This window comes from Capsicum annuum, chromosome 3, assembly GCF_002878395.1.
Source record: "Capsicum annuum cultivar UCD-10X-F1 chromosome 3, UCD10Xv1.1, whole genome shotgun sequence".
NCBI lineage: Eukaryota > Viridiplantae > Streptophyta > Magnoliopsida > Solanales > Solanaceae > Capsicum > Capsicum annuum.
Genome location: NC_061113.1, coordinates 210,163,445 through 210,187,665, shown reverse-complemented (window position 1 = coordinate 210,187,665; position 24,221 = coordinate 210,163,445). Strand labels below are relative to the sequence as shown.

Below are 24,221 nucleotides of genomic sequence, written 5' to 3'. Positions count from 1 at the left end.
TGGAATTTGACAATCCTAAAATTGAGCCTTGGCGCGACGCGTCAATATCGCGGAGGCTCACTGGAAAATGACAATTGCCATTTTGGCTGGCGCCGTGACGCGCTAAAGTGCTAGGTGGCACACTGTCTCACTAAAATGGCTCTAACTCTTCACCCGAGTGTCGGATTTGGGTGAATTTGGTATCGATGGAAAGCTTATTCAATGCTCTACATGGCAAAAAGTAGAAATTAGAGAAATACAACATGGTATAAACATCAATCACTTTGGAAGTCATCCATATTCACTCAAAAGACGGATTTAGGCTTAAGAAACGATCGGGGTATTACATCTTTAGGCAGTCCAAAGATCAATTTTAGTCAGTTACTGCCCTGTGCACACCATTCCGTTTAGAGTTAACAAAAGAAAATAACCAATGAGGCTTCCATTATGAGATGGAAGAACTTTATTGTTATTTTACGCTTAACACTGCATCTTGTCCTACCCTTTCCTGTTTTCTAGCTTGATCTATCAAATTAAGGCATTGCTTCTTCTGGAAGCTTAAGAAAACACCTTACTGCAGACGTTGAATTAAAATGTTCGTCAATTGAGCCTTCTGATCTGTTCTGATTCATGTTGAAGCACTAGTGTGAAGGGCTGCTAATTGGTTCTTGCCTTCCACTAGTGGAATGATTAGACTTTGAAGCCAGTCATGGCTGATTTTTGTTTGACTGCTTATAGTGGCCGTTAAAATGAGTGATAGAATGAGCACTTGTTTTATAATTCTCTTTGTGATCTTAGTCTCTCCTTCCATAGGAAACATTTTGGTGAGGCGTTCATTTCTGACACCCTTTTTTTGTGGGGGCCGGGTGGTGGTGGTGGAGAAGAGGATCTGTTATTCTATTCTTTTAAATGATTGTTAATCTAATAGGTACTGTAACATTAGATGTCAACCATACTAAGTTCTGATCGTTGTGAATACTTTTTGCAGGGAGGGCGGGTTGCAGTCTTCAGCAACTTCCTCTGATGATTCTGATACTTGTGCTGTTTGCCTGGAGAGGGCATGTTCAGTGGCTGCTGAAGGTTTGAACCATTATCCCTTTCAATTTGATTTTGTTCAATATATGAATCAGAGAGATTTCCTTAAAATGGTTATCACAACAATCAGTCACAACTATGTTATACAGGAGCGAAAGGTCCAATCTATCCACAAGATGAATGTTGTATAAATGTGTGCATTAAGATGAATATGCCCTCATGCAAGATGGACAAGATCAGAAGTGGTTACATCTTATAAAAATTGCTAATAACATATTTGGAGAATAAAATTAGAGAAGGTCCCCTGTGATGTTTTACCCTATTCAACATTTGATCTCCTTTTATATAGATCGATTGGTGCGCCACTATGATGATTGAAGGTGGTAAAAGGACGAGGTAGACCAAAAATTCATGTGAAAGAAATTGTCTCAAAGACCTAAGTATTCTTCTAGATAAATACAAAACTAAGAACAACACATAATGAGAGCAAATGATCCGTATATCTAATATCAGTTGGTTGGGAATAGGATTTATTTTATTGTTAACATGAGATCTGGCTTTTGTGTGGAGCTCTTTTAATCTTGTTAGAGAAGTTTTCTTGTCGTGTAGGAATAAGCGGGAAACCAAGGTAATAAGACTAATTACTTAGTATTGGAATGAGCTAGGCCTGAATCAAGTAGATGAATACATATAGAGAATTCATGCAACCAAATGTCAACTATCTTATAATTTAAGGCATAGTTCATTGGTTGATATGAATCTGGCAAATGGCTTAATATTCCCCTCTAATTGAAGGTTTTCAGTTTCGTACATGATCAAGCACTATGCATCCTCATCATCTATTTTACATGAGTTTGAAATCCTTTCTTCATTTATCATGTGAGGAACACTTTCAAAATTAAGACTTTGCACCCTCTAGACCTAGCAAATCTAGATACTGTAGTTGAATCCAAGGGTATGATCTAGCCTTTGGTGAAGTTGGAGGGAAAATCTTAGATCAGGGTTTAAATCTCAATAGAGGCAAAAAATGTCAGGAGATTTCTTTGCGATCCACCTAAACCGTTGTGTACAAAGTTACGCAATACATGTAGCGGTGGAAGGATGAAGATACTCGTTGGAATAGTTGAGGTGTGTACAAGTTGGTCTAGACACCACCATTACAATCTTCTTTTTCTAAAGACTTCTAGACTTTGTAGTTATGAAACAGAAGTCTAGATACTGCAGTTGTTTTTGTACTTGATGTTTTCAAACTCATCATATGGATTATCTGATGCCGATCCAGTCTTGTGCTTAACGTATAAAGCAACTTGATTGGTTCAAAATCTTTTCTACATACTCCTTCCGCCCCATTTTACATAAAGGAGTTTGGGATACGTGGGTCAAAGCACCTAATTTTTGTTGTGAATTTGGGCATAGATTTTTCATGTTTTTTGAAATAAACTTTTACATTTTTGAAGATCGTGCAAAGTACTAGTATGATAGTATGGCTGAAAGAGGTTTGGTAAGACGTAGTCGATGACAAAACTGTTCGACTTTCCAAATAATATGAGGGTCACATAAAATGTTACCGGAGTAATAATAAAAAATAGATACTAATGTGATCTCCTTCCCCAAACCCCCCCACAATTTTACCCAGAGAGCAGTGTCATATTCTTACCAACTGCATCTGTGTTGTGCTCAATAAGGAAATATCATATCTTCAAGAATTTCTTTGTTTGGTGATATTGGATTCTTTCACTCTATTAGGTTTCTGGGACACGTCTAACCATGAGTAGATGATAACGGTTAAAATAACAGTCCTGTAAAATTAGATAATTTAGTTATATTAATATATCCTTTTATTTTGTATCATACACTTCCAGGTTGTGGGCATCAATTGTGTGTAAGATGTGCACTCTATCTTTGCTCGGCAAGCAACATCCCATCTGAATTATTGGGTCCACCTGGCTCCATTCCATGTCCACTTTGTAGACATGGTATTGTCTCATTTGTAAAACTCCCTGGATCTCCTGCAAAGGAAATTAAGTTACATCTGTCCCTTAGCTTATGCACACCATGCATGCTTCATCCTCGTGAGCAAGATCAATCAACGCCATCTAGCGCGCATGAAATTAGAAAGAATCGTGTTGCTTCAGTCTCTTCAGATTTCTCCTGTCCTGTGACTTGTAGCCCATTTCCCTCTGTTGCAATCCCTTTGTGTACCTGTGATGAAAGACATTCCCCAACCTTGGAATCAAGAGAAAATGATACTCAAGAAGAAACTCCTAATCAGTCACAGTCCACATCAACGGACCAAGACAAAATGGATGTGAGATTGGAGAAAACTACCTGCTCGAACATGTTTTGGGGCAGAAGAAGCTGCAGCAGGGAGCATCAGTGTAATGCTGAGATTAATGCTTAATAAGCTTGTTGCTTTGGTGCCCTGGATAGAGGAAATTTTGATCCAAGCAGATCAGCGCATGGATTCAAGGCTTAGTATTACGACTTTCTTATAATGCTTTTGAATCTTTCTTGCAGCTTCTGTTTCTCTTGCTGGCTTTGAGCCAGAGGATCCAGCAGCACCTCAACATCTTGAATATCTTAAAATGTTGCCTTAATTATTTGGAGTTGGGGCTTGTAAAGAATTCAAAAGTAGGAAATTGGAGTATTGCAATGGAGCATCATTGGCGAACTGTCTAATTTTGAGATTGTCCTTCGGTTATTCTTCCTTCTTGTATGTAGTACCGCTATTACCAGTCTGGTTGAAGCAGATAAGTTTTTAACCTGTTTGTTCCAGTACACCCCCATTTAGTTACAAAAGATAGTTTTGAGTACTGTGGGATTTGTGAAGGTAAATGTTAGGTGTCTGTAAACTGACAAAGATAGAGTTGAATAGGGAAATTCGTTTTAAACATTTGCAGTTTGTACACGTTTTAATGTTCTGTAGTAGAATTAATGTGTTTGGGTTTGTCAATTTATGTTGTAAGATTGTCTTGTCTTGTAAATTAGGTGTGATGCCACATCAACAACAACAATAAATTCAATGAAATTTCACAAGTGCAGTTTGGGTAGGGCAGTACGTATATTTTAGTATCGTACCCCTACCATCACTACCCCATCTTATGAAGCTAGGTAGATTGTTTTTGATAGATCCATCGCTCAAGGAAAGATTAAAAAAGGGGTAACAAGAAGCAGTATTTGCTGCAAGTAAAATAAATCTAAGAAGAAGAAAATACAAGAATCGCACTAATATTTCTGATATGGAAAAGAAATATGTTTGCTTACTAATCTTCTACCTTCATTCTTGACCTCCACACCCTTCTACCAAGGATCATATCATTGATAGGCTGAAATTGTGTCATGTCCTGTCTATTCACAATCTTACCATACTTCTTATGCTTATCTCCATCCCTCCTGAGGTCTACGATGGCGAACTTCTTACACCTTCTAACAGAGCGTGTGTGCATCTCTTCTTTGTATGTTTGAACTATTTTAGTCTCACTTTCCGTATCTTATCCTTCATGAAAGTAACTCTCACCTTGTCCCAAATGACTTTATTTCTAATGTTCTCTCTTCTGATGTGCTCACACATCCTAATTTGGCGCCGCATGAAAGCAATTGATGTTAGTTTTTTGGCATTCAAGGAGTTTGACGTTTGGAAATCAAGTAAATGGAGAATTGAGTCATGTGGGTGTCTGAGTTCTGATTGTTATCTTTAAGCGTGACATTAGCAACATTAACATAGTTGGCCAATATAGAATTCTTGTCCTCTGTATATTGGTTTGTACTTCCCAGTTGTTTTCGTTATTTTTTGTTGACAAAGTTGGAATGTCCGGTGGGCCAAGTTTCCTCGTCCTATATTCGTCCGACACGTATCCTAGTACTATCTCTGTCCTTTCTATATGTAAAATCCTTAGCCTTAATCAGAAGTCATCTCCCTAAAAGTGGTGTCAAAGGAAGTCAAAAACCTTGTCGTCGTAGATGTGATTGTGCAACCTCCAATCTTGGTACAATTTTCAAATGTGCATTATGATTTTGTCCTCGAGCCGTTGAACAATTCTTCAAACTTATAGAACTGGACTCAAATTTTATGAAATGTTAGGATCGAAAATTCGGTTATTGTGAAATTTAGCCAAATAATGTTATAATGATAATAACAAAGACAATAACAAGTTGATAATAACGGTAATTAAAAAATATCAAAGGAGACAAATTTAACGTGGTTCGGTCAGTGTGACCTACGTCCACGAGTGGAGAGGAACAATTTCACCATATCGACAAGAGTACAATAAAGAAATTACAAAATTAGAGTAGTCACTCTAATTAGCCCAAATATCCCAAGAGAAGAACCTCACAGGATCACTCCAAAAGAAAGGGCCAAAAGTGTTTCCCAACACCTACTCTCTAACTTAATACTCTAATAGGAAGGGAGAATAAATACAAGAGAATGAAAGAGAACACTTGAAAATTGATGTGTTACAAATGAGAAAGAAGACCCCTATTTATAGAGATGAAAATGAACTAGTTGATGTCATCCATGATGAAAATGGAAGATATAAATTTGAACATTTGCATGTGAATGAATGAGAGAAATTTACAACAAAATCTTTGGTAGCAACTTTGTTTGACAAGTAGCAACTTTGTTTGACAAATCCAAACAATAATCTTCCAAAAGTATTTGGTAGCAACTTTCTTTGACAAAACAAGTGTGAATCAAGCAACTTTCTTTGACAAAACAAGTGTGAATCAAAGAATAAACAAAGGCCACATTACAAATCTTCACGTTGGCCTGAGTTTGGTTAATATAGTAAATTTGCTTCCTCTCCGTAAAAGCCCATGTGGGCGAAATCATTCTTCACAAACGGCAATCAAGTTCAAGCAAAGCTTGAACTTACTGTCCGGAAGAGACTTTGTGAACATGTCAATAGGATTGTCTCTAGTGTTGATCTTCTGAACAACGACCTTTTCTTCAATAATAGATTTCCGAATAAAATGATACTTGATGTCAATATGCTTCGTCCTCTCATGATACATTTGATCTTTAGTCAAGTGGATGACACTTTGACAATCACAGAAAATAATAATACCACCTTGGTGTGGACTGAGTTCAGCAAATAGACCCTTCAACCATAAGGCTTCTTTGATAGCCTCGGTCACTGCCATATATTCTGCTTCGGTAGTAGATAAAGCTACTACATATTGTAATGTAGCTTTCCAACTGATAGCACAACCACCAATGCAAACTACGTAGCCAGTCAGTGATCTTTTGTCAAGATCACCTGCATAATCTGAGTCTACAAAACCAACCAAAGTGTTAGTATTTCCTCCGAATTCCAAACATGCGTTTGAAGTACCACACAAGTATCTGAGAATCCATTTCACCGCATGCCAATGTGCTTTTCCAGGATAAGCCATATATCGACTTACCACACTTACTGCTTGTGAAATATCTGGACGTGTACATACTATTGCGTACATAATACTGCCAACTAGGGTTTTTCATGATTTGATTTTTAACCAAACCGAACCGCGATCTAAACCAAACCGATTAAAAAAAAATCGATATTTGGTTAGATTTGGTTTGGTTTGGTTTTAAATTTTAAAAAACCGATACTAATTTGGTTTGGTTTGGTTTTACTCTAAAATAACCGACAAAATAACCAAACCGAACCGATATATATATATATATATTATAATTATTTATGTATTATTCATAAATACAATATAAATATTTGTTACACTTTATATTTTAATTATGATTTAACTTTAGTCGTAACACATTAAGTCATTTCTTCATCTAGTTAATAGTACCTTATGAGATTCTAAGTGAATTTCGCACTTTGAATGACAAATGATACTAATTGTGAAAATAATATCTTGTTGTATATTGAAATTTATAGCTGAGATTCATTTGACTATAGACAATCATTAATTTTAACTTTTTTTTTGAACCTTGTTGAGTAAGAAGTTTGTGTGTTCATCTTTCGCGGGTTTATCATATCATTTTGTTAAATGTAGTTTTAAAATATTTTTTTGGAAGTGTTCATATGGTGTTTTTCATACCTTTGCCAAAGTATAACACTCAGTTGACATCTTAGTTTCACAGCTGAGATACAACACTCAGTTAACATCTCATATGTTAGATTGGATTTTTTTTAATTTTCAACTTTTATCATTAGCTAAAGTTATAAATCGAAAAAACTGAACCAAACCGAACTGAGCCGACAAGAACCAAACCGACGGCTATTTTTTTGTTTGGTTTGGTTTGGTTTTAGAAATTTAAAAACTGACTAAGTTGGTTTGGTTATGGTTTTGACCAATAACCTACCCAAGCCGATCCATGAACACCCCTACTGCCAACTATACTAGAATACGGTATCTGTGCCATATACCTTTCTTCTTCTTCTGACTGTGGTGATTGAGCGACTGATAACTTAAAATGAGCAGCAAGAGGAGTACTTACGGGTTTAGCATCTTTCATGCCAAACCTCTCCAAGACCTTTTCCAAGTACTTTTCTTGGTCAAAATAGCTTGCAGGCTTTTCGATCTCTTCTGATCTCCATGCCAAGGATTTTATTAGCTGCTCCCAAATCTTTCATTTCAAATTCACTTTTCAGCTGACTTTTCAAATTATGAATTTCTGTCAAATCCTTAGTAGCAATGAGCATGTCATCAACATATAATAGTAAGTAAATGAATGAACCATCATTTAACTTTCAAAAGTAAACATAACTATCATACATGCTCCTTGAATAACCATGATCCAACATAAAGGAATCAAACCTCTTGTTCCATTGTCTTGGAGATTGTTTTAATCCATACAAGGATTTCCTTAACAAGCAAACATGATCTTCATTTCCTTCAATTTTAAATCCTTCAGGTTGATGCATGTATATTCATTTCTCAAGTTCGCCATGTAAGACAACTATCTTAACATCAAGCTGTTCTAATTTCAAATCATGTATGACAACTAAGGCAAGCAAGACACGAATAGAGCTATGTTTAACAACAGGTGAGAAAATATCATTAAAATCAACTCCTTGTACCTGACTATAGCCCTTTGCAACTAATCGTACCTTATACCTTGCATCTTCAACCCCTGAAATTCCATCTTTTTTCTTGAAGACCCATTTACAACCAATGATTCTGCTTCCTGACGGCGGCTTCACAAGAGACCAGTACCATTCTTATAGAGAGATTCAATTTCTTCATTTATTGTAATCAGCCACTTGGCTGAATCAGCACCAGAAAGTGCTTCTGAATAATTTGATGGTTCTCCAATTTCTTCAGTTTCCTGTGCAACTTAAAAAGCAAAAGCAACATTATCTCCATACTTTTTTGGTTTGTGAATTTGTCTTCTTGGTCTATATGTTGCTATGGAATACTCATTTGGTTCAACTTCAGAAGTCACAACTTCTGGCTCAACTTCTAGAGTTTTAACTTTATTTTGTTCCACAATTAATGAGCTTGGCTTAGAAGGTATGCCAAGCTTAACCTCCACCTGTTCATACATATCATGCTCTTTGTTCTTGGTACAAGAGCTAGAAGACTCTTTTCTGGAATATAACATAGAGGATTCATCACAGGTTGCTTCTCTGCTAATTATAAATTTCGATGACTTAGGATCAGGGCACCAAAGTTTGTATTCTTTCACCCCAGATGCATATCCAAGGAAAATACACTTTTTAGCTCTTGGCTCTAATTTTCCATCATTTAAATGCATGTAAGCAGGACAACCAAAAACTTTTAAGTCAGAATAATTAGTAGGTGTACCTGACCATATTTCCTCTGGAGTCTTGAAGTTCAAAGGTGCAGAAGGAGCACGATTAATAATATAAAAAGCTGTAGAGATAGCCTCTGCCCAAAAAGTATTTGTCAACCCAGCATTTAAAATCATGCAACGAGCTCTTTCCAAAAAAGTCCTGTTCATCCTTTCCGCAATACCATTTTATTGAGGTGTCAACCTCATAGTGCGATGTTGAGAAATTTCTTCAGTTTTGCAAAATTTTTTGAACTCATCATTACAAAATTCCAAGCCATTATCTGTTCTAAGCTGCTTGACCTATTTTTCTGTTTGTTTCTCAATCAAAACTTTCCATTGTTTGAAAGTTAAGAAAAACATCACTTCTGTTTTTCAGGAAATAAACCCAAACCTTTCTTGAATAATCATCAATGAAAGTTAACATATACCTGGCACCACCTTTTGATGGAGTACGGGAAGGACCCCAAAGATATGAATGAATGTAGTCCAAAGTACCTTCTGTTCGATAAATTACTGGAGATTTGAAGCTGACTCTTTTCTGCTTTCCAAACACATAGTGTTCGTAGAACTCCATTTTTCTGATACTTTGTTCACATAGTATACCTCTTTTGATGAGGATGGAAAAACCTTTCTCACTCATATGCCCCAATCGCTATGCCACAATTTGGTGATGTCAGGATCAAATTGATTTGAAATGAAAACTACAACGTACCTGATCTGTGTGCTTTTATGATCACAAGAGCGCCTATAGAGACTTTTAAAACTCCACCTTCACTTGTGTCTTTGCACCCAAGAGATTCTAGAGTGCCCAATGAAATGAGATTTTTCTTCAAGTCAGGAACATATCTAACATCGGTGAGATTTCTCACCACACCATCGTACATTCTAATTCGGACTATACCTTTACCAAAAATTTTGCAAGGAGCATTGTTGCCCATCAAGACAACTCCACCTCCAACCGATTCGAATGTGGTAAATAAATCCCTATTGGGACACATATGATAAGAACAAGCCGAATCCAAAATCCATTCATCATTAGATTTAAAACTATTATTAGTTGCTAAAAATATTGTTCCCTCAGACTCATCAGCAGCTACACTTGCTTCGGTGGAGTCAGCATTTTGGTGCTTATTTTTGTTTTCCTTACGTTTTTCTTTGTTTTTCAACTTATAGCATTCAGAAATAATATGACCTTTCTTATGACAGTATTTGCACACAACATTTTTGGATTTAGACTTTGACCTTGATTTAGACCCTCACTATTTGATTCTTTCTTATTAGATCTACCTCTTACAAATAATCCTTCCCTATGGGTTGCTCTACTTTCCCCAGTAATATCTCTATCTATCTGTTCCTTTGTTTTTAAGATAGATTTGATTTCTTTGTAAGAGATATTATCCTTTCCATAAAGCATTGTATCTCTAATATGCTTAAATTATTGGGATAAGGAAATAAGTAATAAGATGGTTTGATCTTCATCATTAACTTCAGCGTTTATATTACTCAAATCCATAAGAATATAATCAAAAGCATCAAGATGTGAGAGTATAGAAGTACCTTCAACCATTCGAAATGTGTAAAGCTTTTGATTCAGGTAAAGTTCATTTTCCACTGTCTTTCTCATATACAAAGTTTTTAGTTTTTTCCACATGCCTTTCGCTGTGGTTTCTGCAGATACTTTACGTAAGACCTCATTTGAGAGATTTAGAATGATACCTGATTTTTCTTTTTGATCTATGATGGCAAACTCATCGCCCGTCATATTTTCTGGCTTCATCTCCTTTCCTTCCAATGCCATATCTAAGCCATCCTGAATTAGGACAACTTTCATCTTTAACTGCCACATCCCAAAGTTTGCACTTCAATCAAATTTCTCAACGTAAGTCTTTGTTATAGTCATTTTGGCTACTGAAAATAACCTGGTTAGATCCGACTCTAATATCATTTTTTTAGGATCGAGAACTCAGTTATTGCGGAATTTAGCCAAACAATGTTATAATGACAATAACAAGTTGATAACAATGATAATTAAAAAAAATCAAAGGAGACACAAATTTAACTTGGTTCGATTAGTGTGACCTACGTCTACGATCGGAGAGGAATAATTTCACTATATCAACAAGAGTACAATAGAGAGATTACAAAATTAGAGTAGTCACTCTAACTAACCCAAATATCCCAAGACAAGAACCTCACAAGATCACTCCAAAAGAAAGGGATCACAAAAGTGTTTCCCAACACCCACTCTCTAACTTAATACTTTAATAGGAAGGGAGAATAAATACAAGAGAATGAAAGAGAACTCTTGAAAATTGATGTGTTACAAATGAGAAAGAAGACCCCTATTTATAGAGATGAAAATGGACTTGTTGATATCATCCATGATGAAAATGGAAGATGTAAATTTCAACATTTGCATGTGAATGAGAGAAATTTACAACAAAATCTTTGGTAGCAACTTTGTTTGACAAATCCAAAAAATAATCTTCCAAAGTATTTGGTAGCAAATTTCTTTGACAAAGCAAGTATGAATCAAAGAATAAACAAAGGCCATATTACATGAAAAGAATTTGGAGATTGAACCGATAAAAATTGAAATTCTAAAAAGCAATTTCCTAAATTGTGAAACATGTCAGTTCTAACTCTAGGAACACTTTATGAGGTCCCTAGATTCCACGTTATGCTAAGGTATACCTCAAATTTTAAAGGTTCTTGTATTGTAGTTTAGAGGTGTGATTATTGATAAAATCTGAACCTCGAAGTTGAATTCTTCATTAATGGAGAACTCTAATAGAGACAAGCAGAGAAGGAACTGAAAAACTACAAATTAAATATTAGAAAATATCTGATCTATCTATCTTGTACATCATCCCTTTCCATCTATAGAGGTGTAGTGAAGAAGAAGAAAATATCTTGATGATAGCTAGCTCTCCAGCTGTCCACTACATCAGTTATACTAACCTTTATGTTGACTACCTAACTACCAATCAGTCACAGGATTAGTAACGAATTAAGAACTAACTAACTAACTTGCCACATGGATAATCAGTTAAATTCAATATTCCCCCTCAAATCGAAGGATGCAAAATGTTGAGAACTCCCATTTGTTAAGTAGATGCTAATTTTGAGAATGTCCCAAGCCTTAAGTCAACAAGTCTTTTACCTGATGTTGAGTAGGAACATAAATGGTACGGATCATGCTAGACTTGATCTTATCTCTGATGAAGTGCAATCGATCTCAATATGTTTAGTACATTCATGAAAAATGAGAAAAATGAGATTAGCTGCAAGTTGCATAACAGACTTGCTGTCACTCAAAATTGAAATTGGTAACTTGATAGACACACCAACTCCTTGAACAATCAAGCAACCAAGTTATTTCTGCTACAACAGAGGCCATACTTCTATCTTCAGCCTCTACAAACTCCTTATTACTGTCTGTTGTTTCTTGGAAATATAGGACTCTGCAAACTTAATTACACAGCCAGTCACAGACATCCTTATATTAAGACATGCAATCTAGTTAGAATCACATCAACATGTCAACTCAATTGCAGCATTAGCTTGAAGCCACACACTTTAGCCTATAGTACCTTTACAATATCTAACTACTCTAATTGTAGCTTCCTGGTGAGAGCATTTTGGTAATTGCATAAATTAACTAAGAGTTTGAATTGCATAACTAACGTCAGGATTAGTGATGGTAGCATACATAAACTTTCCTACAAACCTTTGGTAGGAACTATGTCTCTAAGAAGATCATCTCTAGTGAGACCAGTAGCTTGATCATACTCCAATGTAGTTAATTTCAAGTTGAGCTATAAGGTGTAGTCACATTTTTAGCACCACTGAGCACCATATCAGAAATAAACTCCAAAATATGTTTTCTTTGATTTAGAATAACACTAACTTTTGGATCTGAGAACCTCAATTCTCGAAAAAAATTTAAGGTCGCCTAAGTCCTTCAATTTAAACTATTTGCGTAACACTTGTTTAGCTTCTACTATCATATCTGCATTGTCACCTGTGATGAGTAAATCATCCACATATATCAAAATGAGAACCATTCCTTCCTTCTTTCTCAAGACAAATAAAGAATAGTCATCAACACTCTGAGAAAATCCAGCATCTAGCAAAGCAGTGGTGAGCTTAATATTTCATTGTATTGATACTTAAATTAAGTCCATACAAGGACTTGAGCAACCTATACACCATTTTCTGCTCCCCTTGCTTCCTAACACCAGTTGGTATCTTCATGTATACTTTTTCACAGAGATCTCTTCGTAGAAATGCATTATATATATCTATATGGTATAAAAACCAACCTTTAGACACTGCCAAGGCAATGACACATCTCATAATGATCATTTTGGCCACGGGTGAGAATGTTTCATAATAATCAAGCCCTTTTTATTGACTATAGACTTTAGCAACCAACACTGTTTTTTATCTTTCTACTTTTTACCATTTGTTTGATATTTATCCTAATAGATCTATTTAGAGAAAAAAACATGCTTTCTTGGAGGCAAATCAACCACTTCCTATGTATTGTTATCTTTCACTGCTTGTATTTCTTACTGCTTGCCTGAATTCACTTAACATCTACAACTATTTCTTTAAAGTTTCTAGGCTCCACCAAGGCAGAAAACTTGGCCAAATAGTTATGATAAAATAGACTAATGTTTTCATAAAAAAGATGATTAGCTGGAGGATATTTACTGGATTGTTTTTTGGTGGAAGCTACATAATCCTTTATTCAAATAGGATATTTTGTAGGCCTTGTAGGCCATATTACAATTCAGATGCAACATCAGTAGTACCCATGAGCTCTTTTGTCTGCATGTTCTCATCAACACATTCTCCTGAGTTATCTTCAACTACATATGAATCAAGGACCAGTAAATTAGATAAGAGTGATTGGGTTGAAGACTGAAACACATCTTGTTGAAGGCAAAAGGAAAACATGTTCCTTGAATATAATATTTCTACTAACAAAAAATTATTTGATGTGAAGATCCAAAAGTAACCTTTATGACATTAGACTATCACATCAAAACTGTTGGTTTAGCCCTTTCTACAAATTTATCACCTTTAGGCATAATAAAGTCATAATACAAGCACCCAATCACTCTCAAATGATACAAGGATGGAGGTTTAGAGTACCACACTCCATATGGTATCTTTTCATTAAGAGATAAAGATGATAACCTATTCAATAGGTAGATTACAACAACTATGCATTTTCCTCATTGTTTAAGAGGCATATAAGACTCAAATCTAATAGCTCTGGCTACATTAAGTATTTGTCTATGTTTTCTCTCCACTATGCCATTTTGTTGTGGTGTATGAACACAACTGCTTTGGTATACTATACCTAGTTGCTAAAACATACTTTTGTATTGAGAATTGAAAATTTTGTGCCAATATCAAATCTTACCACCTTAAATTGAGCATTACACTAAGTCTTTATCAATATCAGAAAATATTTGATTGCTACAAACATTTCAGACTTGAGTTGCGATAGGCGAACCTAAGTAAATATACTAAAACATCCACCACAGTTAAAAATATTATTTTTTATTAAAGGTGATCCATAGGCATAATTTCAAAAGGTAGACTAGCTCTAGAACTACTAGTTAGAAAGGATAGTCTAGTTTGATTAGCTAGGGTCAAATTGAACATTTATTCAACAATTCATCATCTTTTTTGTTATGTCATAAATTCAGATGCTTCATTCCCTGTGCAGAAGGATGCCCAAATCTCCATGCCAAAGTTTATGTACTCCTTATCCTTTAAATTTAAGTCATAGTTGTAAGTTATGGTATTATGGCTGCATAAGTAAGCTCATCGCCCTGCAAAAACCTTTAATGGAAATTTTGTCTTTTCTGTTTTACCTTAACCCTAAATAATTTAAAGTTTTTTTTCATTTTCATTCAGTTCATACATTAATAGAACCTCCCATTTCCATCAGATTTTTTATATCATATATCTCCCAACATCCCTCTCCTTCTTCTCTAACACACCTCTCAATAATCTAAAGAAAATTGGTTTAAGAATCAAGTTTAGTCACATCCATACAAATCTTGAGTTTCTCTAGCGTTCCAAGAATGTAAGACTACTTTTTTTCACTTATTCCTGTAAGTTTTATGTTTCCTCAATTCAAATTTCTCTCATGATATCTAGGGCTGAAAGAACTTATACATCTTGTCAATTAATTGAGATTCTTTTAATAAGATTTCTAGAAGTTCCATACAAGAAAACAAGACACTCGCTCCCGCTTTTACTCACTTTTCCTTTAGCGCGTTCCTTTCTTTCTGCCTATTATTGATGAGCTGTTTAGATGTTAATTTTTAGACTCCTTATTCTTTTCTTTTTCTGCTTAACTGGTCAGTATTCTTTGAATGCGAATCTCAATTCTTACTTACAGCTTCCTTGTATCATTGTTATTTCTACATTAGCTTAAACGAGGGAGAGAACTATGATGCCATATCTTTCTCATTTTGAATTAAGCTTTGATTAATTTATTCTTGAAGTATTAATATGATGTTTACATTTCTTCTGAAACCATTCAGAATACACTTTTTCTCTTAGGTTAATGTTTTTGTGCAACTTAGTATGCATTAATGTGTTTGACTGGTTCTTATTATGAGACCCCAACTTAAGGACTTGTCAGATGATGAAAGTATTTATTTTTATAATCTTAGCACGAAATTCTTTGGATTTTCTCAAAGGAAGATATGAATTTTAATTTATTTTACTAGAACATCATACTAGAATCTTCCACTATTATATGTGAACCATGAACTTCAACCACAGCATTTCACTTTTTCCCATAGTTTCATTAAGTGCTATGGAAACTGTGATGTGAAAAATTGATATAATGTTGCAAGACCTTACTTTTCATGAACTCTCCTAAAATTCTTAGTAACATTAATAAATTATGAGTAGTAAACCTAATATGGTTGAATCTCCGGTATGTGCCCTAAAGTGGCGAACCTATGATATGAGCCTAAAAAGGCTAAACTATAAGCATGAACCTATTAAGGTTAACAAATTTAACATAAATCAATAAGGTAATATTATGAACTTAAGAAAGTTAGCTGGTGACCAGGAAGACATAAGTCTAAATAACAAATGCCCAAAACTGTATTTATCGATGTAGGATATAGATCATTCTACAAGTCGGATGAATCTTTTCATGAGTCCCAAAAAGGAATTTATGGATCCTTGCTAGAAAATTATGTCATATCATGTCGTATACTATACCTGACAAGGTATAAGATGACTTAGCTATCGGATCGAGATCAAACTCTATGCGATCACATGGTGGTTTATGTCGGTTAACCACTTGCTCCCATAAATAACTAAATGAAATAATTTATTTTGTAACCAAATATTATTTTAGCTTACTCTAGTCCCTTTTCAGCTTACATATCTTGAATTGTACTTATCATATTTATATTTTTGTGTTATTACTTCCTTGTGTGGCTTTGCATCCCAATATATTTCACGTATTGATCATCTTGGATGCTGCATTGTAAAATAATGTAGGTTATAAGACATATATTCGTAGGTTTGTGCGGTAATAGGTCCATTTATATTAGCTGTTAGTGAGCCCTCCATCTCTTTAGAAGGCATTGTTGATACCGTGATTAACTAGTTTTATGTTTCAAAATATGTCGAGGTCTTGTTCCCTATTAACATTGATTCATGTATTTAGAGGCTTCGTAGATAGTAGTAGATGTCAGATTTAGTTATGTTTAGTTTTATACTTATGTCTTTTGAAATTTTCATAATTATGGTTTAAGACTTTTATCAGTTTATGAAAAAAATGGATTTTCCTTTAGTCTATTACTCATGATTTAAAAATATTTCTTTCAACTTATCGATGGATTCTCATGATGCAATCTAAGTGGTTCTCTCGAGCCAGTAATGATTCGGGTGCCTATTACTTCCAGGACCTAAGTTTGGATCGCAACAACCTACAATCACGGTTAGACACAACAACTTCAAGTTTCTGAGTTTGATTCTTCTAATGTTCATTCCTTGAATTATTCTACTTAGATAGTGCTGATAATGTTAAGTTTTGATGAATAATTTGGTGTTTAATTTTATTGTAGGAATTTAGGAAAAAGAATATTCAAAAGAGTCTTTATCAATGCTCAAAATAAAAGAAGCATCTCAAAAGATATTTCAAAAAAAAAAAAAGGAAGCAATATTGTTGCATTTATTAAGGTGCTTGATTCATGGGATTTTCGCATCATCTCTCCTTATTATATTTTTTACTTCGTTAGATTTTTCTTTTAGTCTTTGCTTATTCTAGGAAATTGAATACTCATTATTTCTTTTTCTAAGAAGAAAAATATTTTGGACTGGCTTCTATGACTCTCTTCTAACGACTAGTAGTAGTCCCAATCACTACTTAATAAGCATTGGAAGACAAATGAAAAGACATACTTTTGTCTCAACCTTTGTTAGTTTTTTGCTCTACTTTATTCAAATATTGTTTTTTCTTGAGGTTTAATGTGTATTCAAAAAGAGAGTAGAGAAATACATAGTTGGTGAGCTATTGTATCAAAGTGAGAAAGAAAGAAAAAGAGTGTGAGTCATAGCCAAAAAGCTTGACTCAATCCTTGTACTTTGATTTGATTCACAAAGAACTAGTATAATTCTTTGCAACCCAAGGGGACTGAAGTAAGACCTATTAAAGGTCCCAAATAGTATAAAATATCTAGTGTTATTTATTTTCAGCACTTTATTTCCTGATCTTTACATTACTGCATCAATAATTGACTATTTGTCTAAGAAAGTCGATTATTTGTTTGAAACAGAGTTATTCACCCCCTCTTACTACTTTCAATTAGTATCATAGCAAGGACTCACAGTTATTTGCTTAAAATCAAGTAATAAAAGATCATGGCTTAAACAACTGGTGGTGTTCTATCCTCATAAGGAACATCTCAAACAAGATCTCATTATTTCAATGAAAAATATTTTTCTCTTTTAAAAATAAGGATAGAAATCTTTATTAAGTCCTATAATGTTTAAGTCTGGAAATTGATCAAACTTTAGTGATATAGCACTTGTATCTACCAACCAAGATAAGGATGGAATGAAACTTGAGAATGGTCAAGCTTCTATTGCTAGTGCTCCTTCTCTTGAGAACTACACTAATAAACATATGAAAATTATTTAGATCAACTCAAAGGCCTAAAATGTGCTATACAATTCTATTAGTGGTGAAGAATATTTAAAGATATCATGTTGTGAAACTACTAAGGAAATGTGAAATAAATTAGAGGTAACCTATGAAGGAACTGAGAAGGTCAAACAAACTCTTGTAAGTTTATTTGTCTATGACTATGATCTTTTCAAGATGAAATATAGGGATTCCATTGAAGAAACATCTTCTAAGTTTGGAAAAATTGTTGGAGAACTCAAAGCTGCAGAAAAAACCTATCATGTAGTAGATTAAATCACTAGGATTCTCAGAAGCTTGCCTCCTTAATGAATTTATAAGATTGTGACTCTCGAAAGTATGAACTTAAAAAAATAACATATGATGAAGTTAGAAGAGATCTCATTGCCTTTGAAAAAGCTCATCTGAACAAGAAGGATCAAATGCAAGATGAAAATAAGAAAACTATGGCCTTCAAAGCTACAGATGAAGAAGAAGATAATTTCTTGAATGCAGATGAACTTAATCTCCTCACAAGAATAGTTGTTAAAAATTACAAAAAATATAGAAATTAAAAAGGGGAAAACCAAATTACTCAAAGGAAAAACAAAATGCTAATTATAATAGGAATCAGGAAAAGTGCTATAACTGTGGTAGTGATGAGTGACAAATTTACCACTCATTTGTATCTTATTTCTTGCACACTATGGTGAGTTAATTGAATATATAAGACTAATTCTATATAAAATACACTAATTCCTGGTGTTTGTGCTCTTACAGGGAAATCTAATAAAAAAGGAGCAAAGGCAAAGCTGGAAGGGAAGGAAAGTGATAAAAAATAGACAAAGGCTGAAGACAGGCCCCAGATACGATCCACAAATGATGCAATCGCACTCTGAGGGTCGTGACCGTGATATATCCAAGCAGGCAGAAGTACTACAATTTTGAGCTGATGCCCCATGATTGTGGAGTCACAAACACAATAGAAGATTATAATCGCGATTGGTCGGGAAACTTTTAGAGGGCGAACCTATAAATTAGGCTGAATCCCAAACTATAAAAGGATCAACCCTTCATGTTTCCAGCATCCTGTTTCTGATTTTTGAGAGCAAAATGCACTAGTATTGAGTAAAAATAATTTGTAGGTGTGTTTCCAAGAGAGATTTTGGCTTTTTGATTGAATTTGAAGCTTGGAGATTATATTCATTTTTCTTTCCATAGATGAATTAAATATTAATCTTGGTATATATCTTCTGTTTATTTTCATAAATAGCTAAATTTATCTCTTAGGGTTATGCATGATAAGGTGGTGATTAATGTACGAGTGTCGATTATTTATCCAATTAATTAGTTATTAGTGATGAGTTTTGCTTTTGTTCCATGTTTAATTAAGAATTGGGGGTTGAAAAATCCAATTACCCTTGATCTCATATCATCCTTGAAAGAGGAGATATGAATGAGGAACAATTGTGAACAATAACTTGAGTTAGCTTTTTTTCATATCATCATCTTAGAAATAAGGATGTTAATTGAGGTAGTGGATTGGTAAATGTGGTATACTTGTGAGGTGTTCCAAAGACCTTACTTGTAAGATTTGGTGTTTTATTGAAAGATTAGAACCAATACCCCCAAATCTATCCTACCCAAAACCCTTATCTAACTTGGATGAATTATTGACAACCCATGCATGACTCCCACCTAGGATTGCATAACCCCAAGGTTCCTCTCCATTTGGTAACACTCTTCGATCTTTCAAGCTCATAATAGTATTCAATTATTGTTGTGTTTAACATCATTCAAACCAAACCCCTATTTAATTTCTTATGTTGTTTAATTCTGCACTACGGGTTAACACTTAGTTAACTACCAACACTTGTAAGTTTTGAACTCCACGACTTTACTCCTTGTGGATTCAACCTCGACTCTTTGTTGGGTAATTATTTTGAAAATGACTGCCTTACAACTAATTTGAGTGTAAATTTGAGCTTTATCAAAAATGGCGCCGTTGCTAGATAGTGAAACATAGTTTTCACTATTGTGGTGTTGTTAGTGACCTTGGGTTAGCCGTAGTGTTTTATTTTATATTATTTTTTTTATTATTATATGATGATCACAACATACACAATACCATGATCCAATATGGTAGGAATGATGGTTTTTTTGATAGGTTTGAGGATATGGATTATCTTGGAGATATGGTCCAAGCTAGTGCTATTCATATTCCACTGATGGAAAGAAATAAAGTGTTTCACATTGTGTCTGCTCCATTGACATAGCCCACATTTCTCAAGAATTAATATGATTGTGTCTTTTCCCATTCTCTTTTATGAGAGAAGTGGTCTTGTGGTTATGGTCTTTGCCCACATGATCTATCACTTCATGGGTTGAGCTCTTGTATGCATTCTTGGATAGGTACTTTCCTTCTTCTCATATGTTTCACCTAAGGGACGAAATCACTAACTTTTTCCAACTTAATGGTGGACCATTGTATGAATTTTGGCAACATTTCAATAATAAGTTAATGCAATTCTCAAATCATGAAGTTTTGGGGAAAATGCTTCTTCAAATTTTCTATAGGGCATTGGATCAATTGAACAAAATGGTGGTTGATAATGAGGCCGGGGGTCCTCTTATCAAGTTATCTTATAGTGTTGCGGCGGCTTTGTTAGAGCAAGTGACAAGATAAAATAGATGATGACATACAAGGGACACCAAAGTGGCCACGGGGTCCCCGCAGTATCTTTTTTAAGCAAAGAGCAAAAGAAGAAGGATGAGAAAATAAGAAGAATATGGCCAGGGTGATGACCCAACTCAACCTTCTTACCAAACATGTGATGGGGGCTCTTCCTAAGGCGGTAAATGTTGTTGATTACAAGGGTACTAGGGTTTCTGATGATGAAGAAGTGGAGAATCTTGATGAGAAGATTTGGTTATTGTTAAACCAATTGGGGGGTTCCTGCCCTACCTATCAAAGGCAAGGCGGGAATCAAGGTTGGAAGGATCGAGATCGAGATAGAGATTTGAGGGATAAATATCATTATAGAGATCGAGATTGAAGAGACAAAGAGAGAGACTATGATTGCTATAAACCCCCTCATGATAGTCCTAAGTATAAGGAGTCAGCTACATTGATTTGGAAAAATTCAAGAATAAAGATGTCTTAACCTAGATTCTAATGCATGTAGAAGGGACCGGCAAAATGGTAAGGGTGATCAAAAGTGACTTCTCTCTACTAAGACAAACCTTGACCTCTCATTCTACCTCCATCAAGAAATTAGAAACCACAAGTAGGCCAAATCACAACTCAACTCAATGTTAGGCCAAAAGGAGGTTTGCTTAGTGATACAATGGTAAATCCCAAAAACTATGCTCATGTTATGACCATCTTTACTAGAAGTGATCGAACGCTTGGTGAAGATATGATTGAGATTGATGAGAATCCCAATGAAATGATACATAATGAGCAACAAGTGCAAAAATAAAGTTTCTAGTAAAGCCAATTGAGGATTCTCCAAAGTCCAATAAAATAATTGTTGACAAACTGACGGTAGTTGAAGACAAGGGTAAAAATGAGGAAACTCCTAAAGTGATCAATGGTGATGCACCAAAAGTTAATGAACCTCAAATTATCCCACTACAACAAACTAATATTCCTCCACCATTCACACAAAGGCTTAAGATGAAAAAAGACAATACTAATTTCAAGAAGTTTCTTGAGAAATTTAGCAACTTATCGATAAACATTCCATTGTTAGAAGCTCTTCAAGAGATACCGCGGTATGTTAAATTTATGAAGAACTTTGTATCAAAGAAGCGACTAGTGAATTGTGAAACTATCAAGGTAGCTCATAGTTGTAGCTCTATAATTTCAAACACAATGGCGTTGAAGAAACAAGACCTCAGTGCATTCACTATTCCTTGCACTATCGAGGTGTACAAGTTTGGAAAGAATCTTGGAGCAAGTATTAAATTGATGCCATGTGTTGTGTTTTGAAAGTTGGGCTTGGGCACTCCTATGCCACCACCATGAGGCTTTTAATGGTTGGTCGTTCAATCAAGAAGCTCATGGGTGTGTTATATGATGTATTGGTAAAGGTTGACCGATTTATCCTTTCGACAGATTTTGTGATTCCTGATTGTGAAATTGATCATGAGATACCAATCATTCTTGGTAGGCCATTCTTAGCCACCAGAAGATCCATAGTCAATATGAAATGCAGAGAGATAAAGTTTTGGGTAAACAATGAAAAGGTCTCCTTTAGTATGTGCAAGACTAAGAAGCAATCGATGGAGTTAAAAATAGTGTCAGTAATTGATGTGGTGGATGAAGAAGTGACCAACGCTATAAAATTAGATCTTGGGTAACTTTAAGTCAAAGTTCCAATTTGATCCTAAGTGGACGTCGTGCCACGATATTAAATCAAGCGCTAGATGGAAGGCAATCTATCATTGCCATAAATTTGACCCATATCCTTTGAGTTTTGGTTGTTAGAATAGATTAGGATTTTTGTTTTTTGTTAGTCCACAAATTCGTTAAACTTAGAAGGTGATTTGAACAGGTGAGGAGACCAAAATTAGAATGGAATTGAGTTTGGAGGTGGACTAGTCAGGTATTGCAATCGTGACACTCAGATTGCGACTGCGATCTAGAGTCTTAGGCCTGCCTAACATAGTTTCAGGTATCGTGATCGCCAAGGCTAATCACGATCGCGATCAGAGCTGTTATAAAAATAAAACCATCTCAAAAATGGTTCCACTTCGCACCCTTCTTTAAATACTAAAAATCTATAAAATTTTATCCTTTTCAAATGGTTTTAAAAGTATTAATCATCATCATTTGCATCCACACAACAGGTATGTCTTTTAAATTTCCTCTTTAATGCTTAAATTTGATCCTTATAAGCATGCTTAAGGCCTAAACTTGAGTTTATAGTTTCTTAGCTTAATAAATGTATAAATTGATGTTATCTTGTGTGTTTGATATTGTTGGTGGTGTGCACATCATTGGGGAAGTCTTGCGTATCCAATTGTGATTCAAAACAAGTGATAATTTAAGGTGCACACCAAGTGTTTGTAAAATGCCCAAATGAAATTTTTGATAGTTTTTCTATGATTTAGAGATCATTCTTGTGTGATTATGAAGTATGTTCCATGTTTTTAGTTTTGTACATTTTTTATGAACACAAATTAGGGTAGAAATTGCAAATTTAAACTTGAACAAGCCTAGGATAATGAAGCCTCAGGTGTTGCGATCGTCTCTCGACAAAGTGTGATTGCGAGACCTAATGCATGTCTCACAGGGCCCTCAGGTGTAACGATCGCGACTCAACAGAGTGTGATCGCAACACCTAAAGATTTTTTGACAAGTTTTCCCAAAATTCTACACATCTATTTTTAAGCCCTAATATGATCCTTAAGTCATTTCTTTAGCTTCATTCAATAACATAGCATTGTTTTCACATGATGATCTTGATGGTTAATTCTTGTGTGTTGTTTTCAGGTTTCTAAAAAAGCTAAGCATGGCAGAATTCAACCAAACCCGCTTTCTCGTAGTCGACTGTCTGATCATATACTATGAGGATCTGGCCAAAAAAAAACTACTCCTTGACCGGAGCATCTCATTGGAACAAGTGCCTAAGAAATATTTGGCCTTCTATCAGAGATTACAGGCTATGGGCTGGAGATATTTTGACCTGGAGCTATGCAAAGTCAATGAATAATGGGTGCAGGCGTTTTACGCAAACTTTAAAGCCGTAAGCCTATCCAACCTAGTGATAAGGATTTGGGGAAAGGTTATCAACTTTGGCTCCAATGTTATCAATGAGCTATATAGTTTGATGAATGCCGGACCGAAGGAGTTTGAGGCAAAATACTATGCCCCAGAGAGTTGGTTAGCCTCGCAGCTATGCCCGGCAAGAGAAGCCCCATGGGCCGCTACAAAAATAGGGATTACCTTGAATAAGTTCAGTTCGAAGCATGGATTTGGTTAACAATTATCTATAGCCGTGTCTCCCTGAGCACAAATATGACAAACATCCCTATTATGCAGGCCTAAATGGTAGCTTGCATCTTCGACATTTTTTTTTGAATATTGGTCTCTTTGTTACAACGGATTTCAGGTAGTACAAGAATCGAGGCAGTCCCATGCTAATGTTTCTATGTCTGATCACTAAACTATGCAAGAGGTTTGAAGTTGAGGAATATTTGGGAAATAACTGGATATCCCCAATGACATTAATTTACTCGTTGAAGATGCCGGTGAAGATGCAGCTTCAAAGAAAAAAAAGA

The 24,221-nt window shown here is 35.0% G+C and overlaps 1 protein-coding gene across 1 annotated transcript in view; it reads left to right on the top strand.

The window, feature by feature from the left end:
* Window positions 1–3,967, top strand: part of LOC107863320 (E3 ubiquitin-protein ligase XBAT33) — a 10,826-nt gene extending 6,859 nt beyond the window's left edge. The window contains exons 9-10 of the mRNA XM_016709193.2: window positions 968–1,059; window positions 2,877–3,967. Coding sequence (XP_016564679.2) covers window positions 968–1,059; window positions 2,877–3,415 — 631 coding nt within the window. The 3' untranslated portion in view covers window positions 3,416–3,967. The remainder of the gene's footprint in view (window positions 1–967; window positions 1,060–2,876) is intronic.
* The last annotated feature ends 20,254 nt before the right edge of the window (window positions 3,968–24,221 follow it).